General features: G+C 39.0%; 1 protein-coding gene across 1 annotated transcript; it reads right to left on the bottom strand.

Moving 5' to 3' along the window:
* Positions 1 to 811: 811 nt before the first annotated feature.
* C5 (complement C5) lies at positions 812 to 20,579 on the bottom strand. Its single transcript, XM_063174598.1, has 41 exons — positions 20,451 to 20,579; positions 20,005 to 20,197; positions 19,260 to 19,422; positions 18,872 to 18,942; positions 18,191 to 18,282; positions 17,487 to 17,569; positions 17,248 to 17,338; positions 16,826 to 16,931; positions 16,068 to 16,194; positions 15,730 to 15,845; positions 15,319 to 15,519; positions 14,921 to 15,124; positions 14,289 to 14,498; positions 13,959 to 14,108; positions 13,436 to 13,565; positions 13,078 to 13,143; positions 12,774 to 12,974; positions 12,172 to 12,262; positions 11,727 to 11,803; positions 11,010 to 11,149; positions 10,569 to 10,790; positions 10,006 to 10,066; positions 9,400 to 9,489; positions 8,967 to 9,179; positions 8,763 to 8,838; positions 8,192 to 8,351; positions 7,653 to 7,748; positions 7,196 to 7,367; positions 6,065 to 6,270; positions 5,540 to 5,692; positions 5,268 to 5,330; positions 4,940 to 5,021; positions 4,282 to 4,333; positions 3,802 to 3,904; positions 3,637 to 3,711; positions 3,435 to 3,540; positions 3,147 to 3,233; positions 2,704 to 2,793; positions 2,289 to 2,372; positions 1,767 to 1,905; positions 812 to 1,513 (listed from the first exon to the last, which is right to left on the bottom strand). Exons 1-41 carry the CDS (start codon positions 20,513 to 20,515, stop codon positions 1,384 to 1,386), a joined length of 5,037 nt encoding a protein of 1,678 aa, XP_063030668.1. The 5' UTR covers positions 20,516 to 20,579; the 3' UTR covers positions 812 to 1,383.
* Positions 20,580 to 21,018: the final 439 nt, after the last annotated feature.

A 21,018-nucleotide genomic window follows, 5' to 3' on the forward strand; every position in this document is an offset into this window, starting at 1 on the left:
CACACCTCCATCCTACACAGGGCTAATTATCTCTACAAATTTAAATACATGCATTTGAAGTATATTACTGATCCCAGTGATATACTGGATAGTTAATTCTGAATAGAAACAGAGAGAACAAATAGGATTAAATATTTTTTTTAAACTAGTGACTGCAATTCGATATTTAACAGCAGCATTTTTATGTGTTATTTTTAAATAAGTGGTCTTCAGGAGCCTTTTTTGCAGTCTGGCTCACTAAAAATCAATAGAACTGAAATGTCAAAAGTCACCTGTGAAAACAAGACACGTTCCTGTCATTTAAAGAGAAAATTAGGTCTGACAATACACAGCCACCAGTTCAGAAGCAGAAATGTTTACAGGTGGCCTGTCTAGACAGCCCCACTGAGCACTTCCATGTACTGTTCTCTGCAGTTTGAGTTTATATCCAGTTATTACTGGACACAGTGTGAGCTTCTTGTGCTTCTTAGAAAGTCTGGAGGATAAAAAAAGTCAAATACTCACAGAGCCAAAATTAAAAATTGCATCATCCCTGAATATCTTCTTTCCACATCTTAAATGTCCTGGATTGAGATATTCCTAAGAGAGAGGGAAAACAGTAATTTTAAAGTTCTTGGACGTGCTGCTTTTGGGCAACTCCTCAATACAAATAAAAACGTGTGCAACTGTACTTTGTATCAAATTCTCTTCTCAGTTTTACTGGGAACCAAGGTGATTTGTGCCAGGAGCTGTGAGCAGGAACATTGGCCTTTCATCTGCCACTTTCCTGGAGGCAAGGCAAGATTTTTAACTGTCAAATTCACTCATCAAATGCAAAGTAACATTTGTTTTAATCCACCAAGGTCACAGGAGATGTTGATTCATTTGACTGTGTCTTAAAACACAAATAATAAAGGCACACATAAAATTGAAGAATTTTGTTTGGTTTGTTTTTTTAACAAGAAAGCAGAGCATAAAACCAGCATCAGTTACTGTCAGGAATGGAAATGCAGGAATTCAGAAAAAGAGTACAAAAGGAAAAGCTAAGGAATGAAGTTTCTTTCACAGAGAGCTCACAAAGTGGCTGCACATATTTATGTTCAGATAAGACTTGGGTTTAGTGACAAGACAGTGCTTTTCATGTTTGTTTTTGCAGTCAGTCCAACTCTTTTGACTTCAAATGTCTTTGCACCATTTTGTGTTATTCTCTCATCCAAGCTCAAAAATCATATTTGAGCATTACTCTGCTGTAATAACATTGCTATAAAATACATGCCAAGTTAATTTTTCATGGAAACTATTAATGAGTGTTCAGTCAAAAAGAATTAATAAATAGGTGAGGATTTTTCTTCTTTTCAATGGGATTTGATCTGGATTTTTAATTTAAAAACTTCTCCAAGTGATTTAACAGCCACTGATGAGGAGATCTTCAGCAAAATCCTCCATTGTGTTCAGAAACTCCTGACAGGATGGACAGGCTGTATTTGAAGGCCACCACTCAATCCAAGTGCTGGAGTCCAAAGGGTATTGGAATCTAAGAAGACAACAGAAAATTATAATTTGCTGCTAAGATTTGGGAAGGAAAATGTCAAACAGAAAAAAAAATACAATATGGAAGTGCTGGCTCTGTGTTCATAATCCTGCTTTAATGTGCACATCTGATACCACATTGTGTGACTGCTGCTTGAATACTTTCAAAATTAAATCAATTCTGTTCCTCACCAGAATTATTACATACAAACACTTTAAGATTAAATCTCAGCATATCCTGGTGGTAAATGACTTACTTGAAACTGTAACCAATGGTTATCTTTAGGGCTTCTTTTCCCATGATCAAATACTGCTCTCCTGGGTTCAATTCAACTTCTGTGCAAGTCTTCTTTTTAACAAAGGTTATTTCATTGTTTTTTTGAGCAAAAGCCTGCCCTGAAAAAAAAAAAAAAATCAAGAATTGGACAGTTACACAGAAAGAATTTCCAGTAATTCATATATTAGATAGAAAACACTAAAATGTTCTACAGTACTGCACAGCCAGGGGATCTCTTTGCCACTGTTCTATAACAGGAAAATTTAATTATATAAAACATGTCTCTTGTAAAAGATTTTTCAATTAAATCTGAATGGTAAATAAGCCTTGTGCACATTAAAAAATTTAATATTGTAGTAATGTTAAGGAAACATGGGATGCTTAAACTCAGAGGACAAAGGGGTGAACATGAGCTTCAGTTCCACAGGCCCTACAGGTAAGACAATGAGTGCCCAAGAGCATCCCAACTCTTTTTTACCAGGAGCAGAAACATGGAACTCACCCCTTTTATAGAGGTCCAGAAGATTTGCAGAATACTTCACAAAAAACCCCTCCTCACTGCGAGACAAGATATTCACTTTATAAACTGCAGAAAGACACAGAGCAGAACCTGGTTATTCCTCGTTCCTGCCATGCATCCTGAGTGTCTTAGAGGTGCTCAGAGGGAGAATTTTGGTTTTTTACAAATGGGAACGCAATGGTTCCAGGGGCAGAAAGCACTGGGAAGTGCCACCCACACCAGATCTGAGGGAAGCTGTGGGCAGAGCTCACCTTTCTCTACATCACTCTATGCCACTGGCAGCCACACTGAATTTCTGAGCACTACAGCTGTAATTTGAACAAGATGCTGTGCAGCAGCAGCAGCCAGAGCACAGAGCCATGTGAGAGCAGGGAAGAGGCAGTGGGAGCCCCCTTACCATAAGCAGTGTCCCCCTGGCAGGCAGCCTCTCTCCTGCTCTCAGCAGTCACCGACCCCCCGAGTCTCTCCTGGACTTTACCACACTCAGCTGTGAGGAGAAAGGGAAAGGCAGAGGTAAGAGAATGCCAGCATGTCCCCAAAGAAAACATGCACTTCCATCATCCTGCATGGGAAAATTAGCTGAGCAACTCCATTAGTATGGGATTGCATGCTGGAACAGTGAATATTGAAAATAAACCTCGAACACCAGAGTTAATCCAGTCAGACTTCCATGATCACACTGCACACAGCTTTAAATTTCTTTTTAATGTAAAATTTGCAGGGGAAACAGCTGTGTTCTTGTGGGGACTTTTCCCTTATGTTCAGTGTGGCTTTGTTCAAAGCACTACCCTGCATTTTCCCACAAAGTAAAATGAAAAAACATCTTCAAATAAAGCTTACCTTCCATGCATTTGCATTCATCTCCTTCACACAATCTCACCAGTTTTTCATCTCCATAGGGGTTATAAAGTATGGTGCATCTTTTGTCTAGAAGATCCAGAAAGAAATAAAAAATACGTGTAGAAAATCAAAGTCTGAGATGTCAACACTGAAATTTGGCGAGGCAAAAGTCACATGAACTTCAAATAAAATGGAGTAAAAAATCTGTTAAAGCTGGGAAAATGTAATTCTTTGGAAGGAATACAGAGCTAAAAGGCAAACAAGGATGTAGAGAGCTGGAGCACATACCTGGTGCATGATATTCATACACAGTGAAGGTGGCAGGGTTCAGCATTCCAACCTGGAAAAGCTGACTGATCCTGAAGCCAACACACAGGAACTTGTGAGCTGGCACCTGTTGGAGACACATATGAACTAAGGAGTTCTAAAGGTGGCAAAATTATTCCAAAGAGTAAAAGCAGTGCTTACAGTCAGGGGAGGGGTAACATACAGAGTCTATCTGCACGAGAACATGCCCATCTTTTATCTCATAATCTGCTATCAGCTGATCAACTCCACTCGCAAGCTGCAGGGCACAGAAAAAGATGAAGAACAGTAAATATTGCAGCTCTGTCATATAAAGGCAGCAAGGGAAGAACCATTCTTGAATACTTGCAGTAGATAAATCCTCTGGATTGGCCTCCACTCCACTGACCAGCCCTATGTCCATCACAGCGTGAGCAGAGCCCGAGCGGGGCTCCCTGGCACTGGGCCTGTACCTGAATTAGATTAGAGCCAGTGTGAGTTAATTATAACTGAAATGAAACAGTTAATTATAACTGAAATTAAACACACCTGTTTGAATATGATCCCAGAAACACCTGAGAAAAACTCTGTCAACATTTAGGCCCCAGTAAACTCATAATGAAGCAAAACAGGCCAGATGAATCCATTCAGATTTCTGCCAATTCCATGCATGAAGAAGCTTTTAATGCTCATGTTCCAGGAGAGCCCAAATATAACCTGAACACTCCTCCCCACAGAGATCATGACCCCTGGCTCCAATTCAGTTCACACATGTACATAACAGTGAGGAAACAGAAAGAAAAGGCCAGGAGAGCTGATGGAATTATTAATAAAAACCTCACTCACTTACTTTGCACAAGCCTCCAGGCGCCCCAGGGGTTCCCCCTCTCTTCTTATGCGACCTGTTCGTGGCAAGTGGAGCCAAAGAATTTCAGAACTCTCCAGAAGCTGCAGCCCCAAACTCTCACAAAGCATTTTCACACTTGGAAGGTAATTCTTTACATTGTTTTGGTGGCTGTTTTTATAGGAAATCATTATCCAGCCACAAACAAATGACATTTACCTCCTTGGTAATTCAGGTGAAATGACAGCTTTAAGGTTTAATGTAGTTTATTGTGTTGTTTATATTGTTTAAACTCAGAATTTGGTTCTGTCCCCTGTTGTAATTGGACTAGAACTCTCAGTTCTTTGTAGAAGTCACTGTAACCTCTCCCACTCCCCATCCTATTTCTTTCCTCTCATTTCCCCACCTGTAAAAACTCTTTCATAAATGACAAAAAATAAACCTAACAGAAATAAAGTAAATATTAATTCTATTCACAAAAAGGCAATCATTTTAAATAGGGCTCAAAAAGCTTTTATAAATTTCTTTTCCAGTTTTGCATTTAGTAAGTGGCAGAAATTTTTTCTTTCTTAATAAAAAAATACTCATAAAAATCCAGGATTTTTCCCCTCTCTCCCTTGCACTGACCTGAGTAGCAACATTTAAAATTATATTAACCCTTTACCATCATCTCTCTTGGGAACAATCTTCAGTTCAAAGTTACAGGACTCTTCAGAAGTACCAATGGTGTTGTACACCGTCCTCACCTGCACACACACAAATAAATCAGACAAAACAGAAGCAGCAGTAAACAATCCTCAAAACTGGCATAAAACTGTAAAAACTCACACTGGGAAGAATAGAAACAAGTCTGGTTTATTGGTAATATAAAAATACCAGCAAAGCAGAGCCAACAAATAATCAGCATAGAAAGAAATGGGGAGTTCTTGAGCAAAACCACAGCATATTAAGAAAAGAGAAATTCCATTTAAAAAGCCTGGCTGCATACTTACATTTACTGTAGCTATGCCAGTGCTGCTGCCAGTGCTTACATACAGATCATCTTGCAAAGGTGCCTAAAGAATTGGTGAGGAACAAGAAGTTGCACATTAATAATAAAGATTAGCAACAATTCAGGTCAGCTGATCTGCTTGTCTTGCTTACGTTTCAAATATGTTACAGCTTCTGCAGAAATACTAAATTTAAATGAATATTCAAATATATTAAATTTACCAAGATGCTAAGCATTCTGGTTTCCTTTTTTAAAGCAGTATTATTCACTCACTGTCATAGTTCTTCCCACGAAATTGTCTTCTGTCAGTTTAAATAAGTTCAGGGCTCCACCATTTTTGTAGGACACTTTAACATCCATGTCCAAACGCAGCCGTTTGACAAGAAGGGCATATTCAGTCAGGGCCTCAAGGGCATTGATAGTGTCCTGTCAGAAACCAATCATAAAAATTAACTCCAGAGATTCTATTTATAAAATTTCAGTTTATTTTAATGGAGAGAAGTCAGATTTGCCAGAGACCAAGAATATCATGGCAATGGAGCCACTTGATACTGATCCCATACACAGGAGTCTGATGTTGGCAGTGTTATCATTTAATTGAATTATCCTCTTCAAATGTTGCTATCACAGAATCATGGAATGGTTTGGGTTGGAAGGGACCTTAAACCTCTCTCATTCCAGGGACACCTCCCACCAGACCAGGTTGCTCCAAGCACCATCCAACCTGGCCTGGAATGTCCAGGGATGGAAAAAAATTTTGATACTTGAGGAATGAGGACAAAATATGTAAAAGCACACCTGAGTTGAATGAAATCCTCCCCCATATCTCTGTTCTTCAGAGAGCCATTTGATGATGGGCTTGGCATAGTCTCCATCCCCTCTCAGCAAAGTAGTGAGCAAGGCATAGGCTGTGGTTTCAACCATTTGTGCAGTGACAGAGCTGGGGGTTGGCTGCTCTTGTGCTTTGAGAGCATCTTTCCAAAACCTGTAGATGGGGGGATCACCTGCAGGAGGAGAAAGAGGGTTCAGGTGCAAGCCCAGCAGCAGCTCTGCTACACCAGTTGAGGCACTGCCCAGCCAGGGCCAGGAGATGGGCAGGAGCTCACTCTGCACCTACCAGGCATGGAAACCCAACTCTCCTACACTAAAACTGATGTTTGCCAAGTGCTGAGTACACATGGGGACAGGGCTGGCCAGGAGCAGTGGGGATGGAGCAGTACCCGTGACAAAGGTCTCTCCCTTTGGGGCAGTGAGAATGGAGCAGTACCTGTGACACTCCCTCTGCAGGGGCAGTGGGATGGAGCAGTACCTGTGACAGAGGCCTCTGCAGGACAGAATGGATTCAGTACCTGTGACAGAGGCCTCTCTCTGTAGGGCACTGGGATGGGGCACAGTACCTGTGACAATCCCTCTGCAGGGCAGAATGGATTCAGTACCTGTGCCAAAGGCCTCTCTAGGGCAGAATGAATTCAGTACCTGTGCCAAAGGCCTCTGCAGGACAGAATGGATTCAGTACCTGTGACAGAGGCCTCTCTCCAGGGCAGAATGGATTCAGTATCTGAGACAGAGGCCTCTCTAGGGCAGAATGGATTCAGTACCTGTGCCAAAGGCCTCTCTAGGGCAGAATGGATTCAGTACCTGAGACAGAGGCCTCTCTAGGGCAGAATGGATTCAGCACCTGTGCCAAAGGATGGATTCAGTACCTATGACAAAGGCCTCTGTCTTCAGGGCAGAATGGATTCAGTACCTATGACAAAGGCCTCTGTCCTCAGGGCAGAATGGATTCAGTACCTATGACAAAGGATGGATTCAGTACCTATGACAAAGGCCTCTGTCCTCAGGGCAGAATGGATTCAGTACCTATGACAAAGGCCTCTCTCCTCAGGGCAGAATGGATTCAGTACCTATGACAAAGGATGGATTCAGTACCTATGACAAAGGCCTCTCTCCTCAGGGCAGAGAAGGCCTCCCTCGCCGCGCCGTGCTTGGGGTCCAGCAGGGCCAGCGCGTAGGCGGTGATGGCCATGGTGAAGGGGCTCTGGGCCTGCTGCACATTCTGCACCAGGTAATCCCCTGCTTTGCTCCTGGCATCGTGGATTTTCTGAAAACATGGACAGCTTACAGCTCACAGCCATCTCAGTGAGCCTACAGAAACACAGCTTCTCTCTCAGGGCTGTACAGATAGAGAATGTCTTCTACAACAGCTTATAATGAATCCTGAAGTTCCTTGTTGTTCTTTTGCTGGCTTGGAAAGACAAAGACTAACAAAGCAAAGACATCTGTGAAACTGAAAAAAACTCCCGACTTTAAAAAAAAAGGTTAAAGAAAAGGGAAGAAATTAGAAGCCCAGAGCACGCCAGCTGGCAGAAGTAAAAATAATGTTTACCTGAGTAGGACATATTTTCATTGACTTGTCAATTCCAATAATAGAAAATGCTGTGAGATACAAAGATTTTTCTTTAGCTTCCCGAGGTAATGTACCCTACAAAAACCAAATAATAAAAATAATGAAATATAAGTAAAAGTTCATTTAAATAATAGAACTTCTCAGTGTTAAGTTGTGGAAACAAATAGAAATTCCTGTAAAAACTATCAGCTTAGTTAAACCTGAAAATACATTGACTCTTTAGAAGGTAATAGCTCATTTGTAAAAAAGAAACCAAAATATATATAACCAGGACTATTAGATTATGAAATGAACCTAAACATTCTTTTTCTGAATTTCAGGAAGTGGCAAGCAGCTACTTTTTGTGGGAAAACAGAAAGGTCTGCAAGACTGTGCTCGGCTTTAAATGAATTTAGAATAAAGAGAAAAGTTTTCTTGAATGAGTGTTTTGATGAAATAAAACCTAAAATATGAAACACTTTATCTCCTGGTGCCTTCAGCTTCTACTGCCTAAGCACAGAAAGGTTTGGGTTTCATACCTGCAGTTTCACAGGTTGGTAGTTTGAAAATTCATGGAATGACCCATCTGACATCTGACAGCTGTCAATCAGCCACAGAAGGGAATCACAAATAGACATTTTATCAAGATTAATGTATTGATTCACTTGTCCAAGGATCCTTAAAGCAAAAGCTGTCAACCTGCCAAGGGAAGCAAAGAGGGGCTGCTTGTTTAGATTGGCAGGTACTGCAGAGGGCACACACAAATTTACTCTGCTTAGGATTCTGTATCCTACACACTCCCATGATGCAAAGGGATAATGAAAGTTAATTTTAAATTTAACTTAACAAATAGGCAGTAACTACTGAAATAATTTTAAACCAGGATCAATTCCCATGTTTCAGGGTAAGAACTCATTCCATCCCAAAGCCATCTTGGTTGTTGTGGTGTGAATTATGGACACAAAGAAAAGGTCTGGCAAGTGAAACCAAGGAATTAAAAGATATTATTCAGAGTTGTAAGCACTGCTTAAATCTCCACCACAGTCTTGTCTGGTGCTTACTGAAAATATGAAATAAGGCTTTTTCCAGCCCAAACCCCTTTCAGCTCACCATGTGCTAGCTTGCCCATTCTTCCACATGCTGTAGGAGCAGTCAGCATTCCTGAAGGACGAGATGCTCACAATTCCTGAGGGATACATCAGGCACAAGCAAAGTTATGAGAATCATATTTGCTCCCTCAGATCTATCACCCTTCTCACTCAGCAAAGCAACCTCTACAACCCTGAAGCAAGAGAAGCAGCAGATTTTTTCTACCTTCTTTCATCTTCCTCCTCATGTGGGTCCTGGCGCTCAGGGTCTCAGGGCCCAGCAGGTGCCAATTGTCCGACTCCTCCAGGTAGCGGAACACGTAGAACACGGGGGCAATGCTCATCAGCTCAGCCTCTGCACTGCCCCTGGGCAGGCTGCTCAGCACCTGCAGGCCCCTGGGGCTCAGCACCGTGCCAATCACTTCACCCAGAAGATGTCCTGTGCAAGGAAAAGCCCCAAGACTGACTGAAACAACAGGTCGTGAAAGCGAATCCAAGGGCAGAATCTGTGAGCAACCATTCTTTGGGAAGTGTTTGAATTTCTACACTAAAGGGGACTTGCAAAGCCTCGTCTCAAAAGAAAAGAATAAATCTGATTCATTTAGTACAAAATATTAAAGGAAAGATACATATGCAGTGCACTAAAATTTTCTATTTACCTTTTACACTGACACTTCTGTCAATTTGTGTTTTAGGGACCAGATTTGGTGGGACTTTGTATCGAAATTCTTGTCGTCTCTTGATTAAACCTGAAATTGAAGATATATATATATAAAATACTGCACAATCTAAATCAACAGATGATTCAGCTGTAATTGACAGATTGAAGGTTACAACTTAGAATTCAGTAACCAAAATACCAAAACTTGACAACCAGAAATATTCCCAAATGCACAGGCAAACAACATCAAGCTTTGAAAAGGAACAGGTGAAAACTCTTTATCTTTCTTTTGTTACAAAAAAAAAAAAAATCTAATCTGGACCTAAACTTTGTGGTTTCTTTGGTTAAATGAGAACATATTCTATTCCCATTAATAAAGCTGAGGAAAGCTTACAACCAAATCACAGTAAAAGATATATCTAAAGATTCCTTTAAGAAATTAATCCAAATTCCCTTAAGCCAAGGCAGGAAATCCTTGGGGAAGGATATATTTACAATATCTCAGGAAGGAGAAACTCCAAGTTTTTCACATTATGAAAAACTTGATTATCAAGAATCAAGACCAGGAAAAAATAACACAAAGACACTTCATTAATTTTCTTACCATAAACACCCTGTGGATCCAAAGTGAAACCTGTATGGAGTTCTTTCTTAACGCCTTCTGGCTGGGATCATTATGAGGAAAGAGGTAGAAAATGGAAACATTTTTGTTTAATCAAATATATCAGCTGAAACAACAGGTTAAACCCACAGTATGTTTGCCTTCTTTTTCTGTAGTTTGACCTAACTGTTGTATACATGAATTTTAGTGCTCTAGCTCACACAATTCTTGAGAAAATTTAACAAATTGTTAAAGTTAAACCTTAGGAAAGGAAAAGATCACATTTCAGTGAAAATCCAAACCAAGCAACTAAGAATCAAGTATTCTCCCTTGCTTACAAAGTCTAATCTATTTTTTTTTATACATGTAATCTTTCAGTTCTTATAATCAAGGTTTAAAAATGAGTGTGCTCAAATACTCAGCCATTCCTTTTTCCAATGCACACGCCTCAGTGAATTCAAGAACATTGTGTGATATTAAAATAAAGTAAAAATTCTATATTGACTCAACTGAACCCTAATTGGAGTTCAAAAATGCTTAAAAAACATGGAGATTTTTTTCCTTACCACGACACGTAAAGTTTTAACTACAATTTCACTGTTCCTGGGCGTCAGCAATGTGAAGTTGACAGTGTGAAGACCCAATTCCAGTGGGAGGATCCGGAATGTGACTGCTGAGGAAGAGCCAGCATCCAGATTCTTCAATTTACAGCTCTGCATCCTCGAGCCTGCACTTGCAGAATCTCCAAACGTACAGACTCCATTTCCAGCTGCTATTTTAACACAGTACTGAAAGGTGGAGAGATTTTAATGTTTCATTTCCGTGGCAGGTACGACACCAGAGAAATATCAAATCCCATACTGAGCATTCTGTTACTGTAATGCTACTTCTCTGTTTCTGCCTTAAGGACTGAAGAACTCCCATCCAAGGATGTTGAATACTCCCAGGGAAAATGCTTTTTTAGTTTATTATTTCAATCCTTCTGCAGGACTCATAACACAAATTACCTTAATTGCAGAGGCTTTATGGTTATAAACAGATCCTTTTAACTCGATTTGCTCCCCTCGTACCACGGAATAAGGAACAAAAATGCTCAGGAAAATATCCTTCACAACTTGGATTTCCAAAGGTGCAGCAACACAAATACCTGAGAGAATTAAAAACATGAAAGCAGAGTGTCTCATCCACCCTTGTGATAGACAAGTTTGAAAAGGTCTTGACATGCTATAGTGATGATTTATGATTTTTCAGTGTGTACTGTGAACAGTCCAAGCTTTTTAAAAGTTCCCAGGTTTTTGCTTCCTCATCCAAGCTGCTCTCACAACTCCTCACACCCCAGCTGACCTGAACCTCATCCAGGTTCTTCGGGTTTCTTCTTTCCAAAGAAATTCTCTGCATGGATTACCAAATCTCTTGGAAAATCTCAAATACCTGAGCTCCAGGTAGCAAGACAATGCAAAGTTTTCCAGGGAAGAGTTACTCAATATTTTTTCTTCTTCTTACTCTCTATGAGCCACTGTCACACACAAGACAGGCTTTGTTCTCCCAGCCCCTGACACTGACATGACATGAAGTGATTTACTTTCCCTAAAATATGTATTTTTGTTTTCTTTCCCTATCAACCAGAAAATGAACATTTTAGAACATGAGTGTCAAACTCATTGAGAGGGTCTACAAAGCTTCCTGATCCTTTAGCTCCAAACTAGCTGGGTTGCAGGACCTACCTTTATTTGAAATGCCAACACCTTGTACTTCCCAGGTGGTCAGTGAATCAGGCAAGGTGACAGACAGAGTCTTGGACCTGTGTTAAAAGTGTTTTTACATTTATCCATTACCAATCACCATTTGTTAACAGCACAGCTCATCACCAGCAGCACCACAGGAGAGACTCGGGGAAGCTCTGAGCCAGAACACAGGAATTCTGGATTGTGGTTTGAATAAACTTGGTTTAACTGATTTCACAGAAGCTGCTACTTAGCAAGGTCCAAAGTGAAAGGAAAAATGGCTCAACAATCTGGGCATCACACAGCACATGGAGAGGAACATGGCAGGAATAGTTTGTTTGGATAAGACTCCATTTCAGCACACATCTCAGGTACAACTAAGTTACCCAATTTACCTCAGTTTCAGCACTTCCTTTCTGTAAAGTTGATTTGAGAAAAGCAGTACCTTGAAGAAACTTGGTGAACTTCCCATAACCAGCTTTCAGGGAAGTAGCTACGAACTTGTGCCTCATCCATTTCCAAGAGAGACTCAAAATCTGAAGAACATAAATAAATCAAGTTAAAAACCCTGATACAAGAAAAAAGGTATCAAAATAACCTCAGTCAAAAATCTGTGTTCATCCCACTTCATATATTTACACATGTGAATACCTGTCCAATATCCTGACAGATCACCTTGTTAACAAGCAATTATAGGGAGATAATGGAAGACAAGGAATTTAACCCTCCCACAGATCTTTCCTGAGGTGTTACCCAGTGGTTGTCTCTGGCCTAGGCAAAGGATTCAAATTTGGCATTCAAGTTTACTCTCAATAGTCTCTGATTGCTGCTCTGCTTGTTCTAAATGTGGGTGAACAGAACAGAGAGCTGAACACAATAAAGAACTGCTCTCCTGCCCTCCTCAGGGATATTTAACTAAAACTTGGGGAGAGTGGTCAAATTCTGTCTGGAACAACCCTGCCAGGTACCAGGGAGGGGTTTGTAGATTCCATCACCTCTCCATACCCTGTCCTGCTGGAGCAGGACACCCAGAGCTCTCACACTCACGCATTCTGGCCAATATCAGGAGCTTGTTTGGCTCTTCCAGCCGCAGCTTGTTGGCAAATTCACAGCAATTTGTGAATGCAGTAATGCAGTTCTGACCCCTCTGAATCCTCTGAGCTCTGTCCCTGCAGGTATCAGAGACTGGATAAGTTTTTACTCCAGTCCAGCAGCACATCTGGGCTTCTCGGTCTCGGTATTTGGCCACTGAAATAAAAATAAAACAATTAGCTTCCTTGAGATGAAGTTTTTATTTCCAAATGGATCTGATGTTTTAAAATAATGATATACATAGAAATATTTGTAACACCTTCATCGAATATCTTTTTCTTGAAGTCAGATCGTTTGGTTCTTAACACTTCATTGCAAGGTTCACCTGTCCAGAAAAATAAAAAAGTACACACAACATGAACTTTTCTTGTAGTAGAATTGTCCTCTTAAAAATAACTCCACAAGATCACATTCCAAATGAATGAAACTTTTTTATGTTTGCTGTTTTAATTACATAGTTATTTTAATTTTCATTACAGTAACTGCTCCACAAGATGTTTTCCCCCCTCAAAAATCATCAGTATATGCACCCCTGTGAGTTCCAAGATAATAACTGAGAATGACGATGGAACATTTCAGAAAATGCACAGTTCCATGCCTGGACCACAGGGATGTACCTGCTTCCTCTGAGTCATCAGCGTTTGCATTAGTGAGGAAGGTGAGCCCGGCCATCCTGAACACAGCAATGTTGTTCTGTCCTCCCCCAGCCCCACAGCCAAGGTCACTCTTCTCCAGCTGCAGCATGATCTGAGGAGAAACACACGTGCCATGCTACCAGGATGTCCTCAGAAGACAGCCTGGAAAGGCTCTTTGTGAAACAAAGAAGGAGATCATACTCTCCATGGCTCCTTCAGCAAGGAGCTCTCCACTGCAACCTGGTTTCGGCCAGGTCTGTGGAGTTCTGATGAGAGAGTTCAGATCTGCTTTTAAAATCACAATTTATGTCAACTGGAATTCAAAAGATTGTAAACTGGTTCTTTTAATAATTTTGGACTGTAGATTTAAACAAACAGCTTTCACTCAGCCTTGAACTGCTCTGCTGCCCATTTTCAGGCTGGCTGAGTGCATGACACGTATAAGTTATTGCATGTGAAATGAAACAAAGAGCAACTGGATTTCCTTTTTTGGCTGCTACTTCACCTTTTCCATTGCCCTCTTCCTTCTTCCTGTGACTCCATATATTGCCTTGTCAATAGATGACAAAGCAACAAAGGTATTGGGCTGGGTTTCTATGGTGAGTGGTACAACATCTGCTGGTTTCAGTGTCTCTTTGCTTGACTGCAGCTTAACCTATAAATTGAGAACAAAGATTGGTAATTTTGAAAGTACATTGTTCTGAAATCAATCCAGCTAATGGCAGGCACTTACTATAATCATTTTAGTGTTAAAGAACTTGTGTAAGTCCAATATAAAATCTGACCATAAAAGGAATGCACACCCACAAATTTGAGTGTCTATTTTGCTACTCACATCAAGACTATTCCCACATTTCTGTTCCACATTCAGCCAAACTGAATCAGCCACTAACTCTGCAGCTCCTTCTCCCATGACTATGTAGTAAACAATGAGACGTGCTGAAGGAACCATCTCTTGGGTTATCTGTAAAGTTAGGTGGTCATACTGCAAATCCTTAATTCTCTCTTGAGTTCCAAAGCTCACTGTCTTCCCTTTTGATGTGATCTATAGTTTAAAAAAATGATGGAGAATAAAAAAGTCAAATTTTATATTCAGTTTATTTTTCACATGTAATAATTATTTGAATTTATATCTTCCACTAAAAAGAAGTGCTGTCTCTGCACTTCTTGTCCTTTGTCTACATTCCACCTTCTGAAATAGCTCTTGAGACCAACACTACTTGTCCTCAACCACAGTCAATGTCAGATAAGAATTTTTTTAAAAATAGACCATATAAATATAAAATTTAAACATGAGACTATTATTTTTTTCCTATAAAGCTGACAGATTGTATCTGAAAGGAAGCAGTTGCCTGAGCTGCACATATTCTATGCTGAGGATAGTTCTTGACTGTTGAGGTTTTTCATCCATGACCATCCATATTAAATTACAATGCAACATTTTATACAGAAACATCTGTTACTCACCAAATAGCAGTAGTGATGTATTTTATCAATGTAGTGACTTTGTGGATATACATTAATATTTATTACATCCCCCACTTCCAGGGTTTTGTGGTTTGAAGCCCAGTCAATATAGAGATAACTCTGACTCAGGGATGAATAAGCTCTTGCTTCATAACTTTTACTTGCTTGGTTTTCATCTGAAAGATGTGGATCTGCAGTTTTTACCTGGAAAGATAATTAAATGTCTGAATAGTCTGAGTACAGAATGATACCTAAGCAAACAAGCAATGACAATACTAAAATCCTGCTGCAATGTGTTGTTCAGAGGAATTAATAAAAGAGAAGCCAGCTCAAGACCTTATCCTCAAAGAAATAATTGCACCCTTGAAGAAATAATTTAATGGAACAATTTAACTCACTTGAAACTCCAACATTCTGCTGTTTGGTGGGATATTAACAACAAACAAAGCAGTTCCATCACTGGTGCTTGTTTTTCTTCTCCCAGATTCTGAATCCTCTGATATCAACTGAGTCTCAACCATTTGATCATTTAAGGATTTGGCAGTGACAGTTACAGGAACATTCCCGACAAAGTCATCCATGGGGTCTTTCACCTGCACCTGTTCACCAGGACAAAGAAATGGTGACAATTTTCAGGAAGAGTCTTCCAAGCTGCTCAGCTGCTTCTACAACAGGGAGTCAAGAAATGTACAAGCCAACAGAAGTGGAAGTGTGTTTATCAGCCATCGGGTGATACAGTGAGAAAATGACGAAGTTTGTGCATGATGGGGTTTTGTTCAATGTCCAACCCCCTGCTCCTGGGAACTGACCTTGATGAAGAAGGGAAGTCCAGGCTTCACAAAGAGAGGAGTGGCAATCAAACTGAGCTTGTAAGGAGAGACAGCAAACCTGACTCCAGTGAACTCCACCTCTCCACTGAGGCCACCTGACAAAACACAGCACCCATGAAACAAATAGCCAAAAATAAGTTTAATCCTCAACGATTGCTACAGTGAGAACAGGCTGCTCTTCCTCACAAGCTTTTGGAAGAAGAACTGAGTATTAAAGGAAGTCTGATATTATGAAAGTCAGCCTTGCAATTTTCTTTTCTAGTTGTGTTCACATTTGCAGAAGTGTTAAGAAAAATTTCAGTTAAAGAGCAACTTACCCATAGACTCCAGCACTGATGCCACAATATATAAATATGAGCCATCCAGTGCTTCCAGACTGTCAAAGCCTATAGAACTTGCTGCTCTCTTACTGTTAAAATTGATCTGAGCAACTCCATTTTCAATCTGGAAATGAAATAGAAATTATCACTTTATAGCCAATAATTTAGAAATAATACAAAGACCATATGTAGATTCAGTGTGTTTCTGTTCACTGTCTATTTTCAGAGGAAATCAAAGGGTAGAGATGTTTAAATAAAGAATTCTTTATTCCCCAAAATTATTTTAAATTAATCAACCAATGGCAAAGTTTGTGCTCAGGCTCAGCAAGAGGTGGGGATAACACAGAGCTATCTTCACTACATGAGGGAAGGGGATAATTAGTATAGAACAGACTCCCCAGAATAAATCACTATCATTTTGATCTGCTTGTCTCCATTTGAGTTCAGTTATTCTGTAATAGACAGCATTGAAGTTATTTCATATAAATTTTAATCACACAGTTTGGCCATGAGAATAATTACAGCAGATTGAAATGCCACTGTCTCAGATGCTGCCTCTGAATTTCATTTCCAAGTGCCTTTCTCTGTCCCTGATGACAGCCTCACACAGGAAAAGTCCACACTGGGGAGTTGTGGATGCAAATTACAACTTGAGGCCCATTCTCACCAAATTTAATGGAAAAACTTCAGTGGGATTGGATCAGTCCTGAGTTATGCATGTGAATTCTACACAAATTTGATCTGCTGCTTCTTACCCTCGTTACATGCATTGCCTGAGGCATCATTCTTTTCTCACTTTCTTCAATTATTCCATAACGAAGAAAAACATCAGCACTGGGAAGCTTTTTGTTGGAAAAATAGCTGAGAATAAAACAATATAAATGCTTTTAAGATTACTTTAATGGCTGCAACAAAGCATTTGTTTTTGAAGAAGAGTAATTGCCTAGGCAAGAGATGGAAAACAAATGTCTGTATTTTAAACACTTCTGTTGAAAAATAATCACTTTGAGAGAATTTTAAGAAGGGTCTCTTATATTTCTTACACAGCAGAAATGACTTTGATGAAAGAGCTTCTTGAGGAAAGCACACAGGAAAAGCCTGGACTCAGGAGAAACATTCCTCAGGTAAAAGAAGAGGAGATACAAAATACTCAGGATTCCAAGGCCAATTTCCTCACCTGGCTTTCACAACAATCCTGAAGTTCTCAAATTTATCAGAACTAATGAAGTTGCTCTCTGGCTCGATGGTGATGGAAAAGCTTGGCATTGCTGCAAATTGAGTGGAAAAAAGGTCACTTTGGGGTGTTTTACCCATGAGGCCACAGGTGCTCAGCCACTGAAGAATCATGACCATTTCAAGGGGTTTGAGTTCCTGAAAACACTAAAAATGCAGGTTCACAGCATGGGCACACCTTACCATATTCCTTAACTTCAAATTTTGCCACCGCTGAGGTCACAAAATCCTTTTTGTACTTGGCTTTAATCTTCCAAATTCCATACCTATGAAATATCAACAATCAAACAGTTTTTAAGATGAAAATTAATGATAAAAATGGCAATAATTTCCACGAGAGGAAAATTCTGCACCAGATTTTTGGAGGTGTTCAAGGCCTGCTTTGAGCAGATTCTCTTTGACACATCACTAATTATTTGACACTCACTTTAGAGCACTGAAATCAGTTATAAACCAGTTTCTCAAGCCCCTGCTATCATCCTTCTGCCACCTCAGCAATGCTTCAGCACCCTCTCAAGACTAAAAGGAGAACTGAACAGATTTTTTTTTAAATGCTGCTGTTCCTGGGAAAGTGCTGGTGATTTGTATGAAACACATATGAAATATGAAATCCCCACGTCTTTGTCACTGTTTATTTCTCTACAGTAGAAAGCTTTAATTGTCATTAATGTTCTTTTTTAATTGAGCATGAAAAACCTGCCACTCTGTTCTTTAAGGAGAACACTCTGCCATAAGGTCCCTGTTTAAATCATGATTCCACCCTATGGGAAATGTTAGAAATCTCCAAGTTTCAAGTCATTTTCTCCATGCAAAACCACTCTATGACAGCCACTATAAAAAGGCATTATAATGTCAATAATTCACCAAAAAATTTTAAATAAATCTACTTAGGATTAGGAGGGATCTTGAAGTCAGGAAAAGAAACTATTCCAGTAAAATCATTTTCTTCCAGAATATCCACTTCTACTTCTTCAGGATCCTTGAAATAAGAGGACAGAATGAGCAGTTACAGATTGTTCTATTAAAAGGGGAATCTTCATCCTTCAGAGGGGATTTCAGAGGCAGCCTGGCAATAATATATTTTTCTTAAGTGCTTCAAAACATAAAAACACAAATATTAGTAGAAAAAAATCAGATGAAATTCTGATAAAATACTTTACTCTAGTTCCACTAAGTAACAGCTATGCTTAAAATAGCTAAAAAATTATTGTAATAACAAGCCAACTGTTAAAGGCTAAAAAATACAGTAGATACTGATTATTTTTATATCTTAAATGAAACAAACAGTTTAACCCCATACATTATTAAAGTTCCCTCAAAAATTCTTTGTCCAGATATTAAAGATTTTTTTTTTTCTATTCTGGAACGACTTCAGGTCTGGGATTTAAAAACCTCTATCCAACCTAGCAAAATCAATTTTAAATCTTTTAAAAGATGTCTGGCTACCTGCAAAAACATCTAAGAGTTTTATTAAACATTGACTGCAATACTGATTTCCCATCTACCTACCTACCTTTATTTGTTATTAGAGCTACAAAATATTAATATTAAATTCAATTACAACTCACCACAAAAGTCAGGACAGTCTCCCTGTGAGCAGGCTGCAGTTCTTCATTCAGAGAGTAAACTCTGACTTTCACTGTAAGAATTACAGCAATAAATCTCAAAATCAAAACAACCAAACAATTTACTGGTACTTTTAACAAACTCCCAGGAATATCTTTCACTCTTTGTGCCACAAATTAGTAATTTAGGGTGAGGAGGGCAGGAAGAAGTGATTAACTTTTCCAGTGTGATCAAATAATTCAAAGTATTGTTCTGCTGAAAAAAAAAAATCTATATCAGCTGATGGCAATGCAACACAACCAAGAGCTTAAACAATTAAATCCTAATTCCTTGGCAGAGTCAGCAAACTTTTAAAATTAAATACCAGCCAGGAGAAGAAGCAGTATTTACCTGACTGATCAGGAGTATAAACTGGTTTGTCTGTATGAATAAAAAGAAACCCATTCTCATAGGAAACAGGAATTTTTTTAAATCTTGTAAAATGTGGAGAAACAGCTTCCAAATACAAATACTTGTCTGAAGTATCTGTTCTTGGTAAATCTGCTGGTTGTACCTGGGGGAGATGAAATAAAGGTTTTTGAAGATTATTAAAGTATTTTTCCTACAGTATTTTTTTGATGCAAAGAGTATCTGAAAAGTAATTATCAACCCTGTGGTTGAGTATCATTAAACAAAAATATCAACACTCACGTGGATTTATTCTTCCTTCCATGGTAGAGAATGGTTTGGAGTATTAAGCTAAGGATATTCTGAAATTTTGCATTTTATTTATGCCCAGAACTAAATCAGCAAAGTTCAAAGCCCAGTAATGAGGTCAAAATAGTAGAAATTATCAGATTTCCATTTATGCACATGATGAATCCTGGCCACAACAAAGCTGCTGCTGTGATTGGTACTTTGATTTGATTCTCTCTATTTTTAAAGTTATGCAATGTTTCTAAAGCAGTTTGATTCTATGTTTAACCTCAGTGTTGTTACACTGATTTTATTCAGTGTAATTTCAATTTCAGACCAAAAATCAGGGCATTAGCCCTTCCTCCCCAGTTCAAACAACTGAAAGCTTACTGAAACTCCATATTTTTTTAAGCCTAAGTGTGATAATAAAAAGAGTGCAAGAAAGGTCTGGATTCCTTACTGTTAAAGTTACAGCATCTTGGAATTTGTTGGCTGGGGTTAAGAAGATCAGAGCAGATGAATACACAACCAGCTTATCTGGGAAGCTTTTCAGGGCAACACTGACTGGAAATCCCTCCTGGTAACCAAAAGCTTGGACTACAATTTTCTCAGAGGCCCCAGCTCGGATGATCTTTGGTGCTGTAAGGACATATCTGTGCACAGAATATAAAAAAATAATAGATTTCTTTCTAATTTTTCAGATTTCTTACTTCTCTTTCAGACTTCAGTCACATGCAGAGTGTTAAAGCAAACAGGATAATCAGGTTATTGTAAGACAATAATTAAAATCCTATTTGGATAGTGCCCTTTGTATTGGCTCTACTTAAATTCTGGATTTATTTACCCAAAAGAGAGGACAACAATCAAGTAACATTTCCAGTAAATTCCGTATTTGCTTTTACTTACGTTTTCTCTTGGCTAAAAGTCGTTCCAGAAGATAGCAAAACAATAAAATATATTAAAATAGCCATTGTGCCTGGGACAAGAGCAAACCATAGATGTTAATGAGGATGGGTTAAACAGCCTCTGCTGTGGCTGAGCAGAAATGCCAACACATTTCACCCACAGTTAATAATTAATGGCAGATCATTCTTTACTAAAACATCATTGCCACTTCCTGAGGAAGCCAGAACTGCTAAACTTAACAATTTTTTAATTTAGGATTTCAATTTTTAATATGTTCACAGCAATCCTGTGTCAGTCCTCACTTTCCTTCTGACAACTGCATAATAAAATAATTTTCAGAGGTAAAAAAAACCCCAACAAACAAAAAGATGGATTCAGTTTGTCCTAAGTAAATTTTTTTTTATAATTAAAGTGAGTTTTAATTTGTGTCTGAAGTAAAAAAAAGCATTTGATTTATATCAAACAATGTGTGGATGTGTTTGGACCAGCATTATTGTTTTGTTGTTATGAAATAACTTTTCCCTTACAAATTTCTTTTAGCCATTTGTATTCTAGACTATGCCAACTT

The sequence above is a fragment of the Melospiza melodia genome, chromosome 22 (genome assembly GCF_035770615.1).
Source record: "Melospiza melodia melodia isolate bMelMel2 chromosome 22, bMelMel2.pri, whole genome shotgun sequence".
NCBI lineage: Eukaryota > Metazoa > Chordata > Aves > Passeriformes > Passerellidae > Melospiza > Melospiza melodia.

What these genes read in the sequence shown, in the direction of transcription:
- C5 (XM_063174598.1), bottom strand. Translation starts at nt 20,515, where the DNA reads ATGGCTATTTTAATATATTTTATTGTTTTGCTATCTTCTGGAACGACT. An exon ending in TGTTCCCAAGAGAGATGATG is followed by an intron (nt 4,334 to 4,939) that starts GTAAAGGGTTAA and finishes TGCCACGAACAG; the next exon opens with GTCGCATAAGAAGAGAGGGG. An exon ending in GTATGAATATCATGCACCAG is followed by an intron (nt 3,234 to 3,434) that starts GTATGTGCTCCA and finishes TGGATCTTCTAG; the next exon opens with ACAAAAGATGCACCATACTT.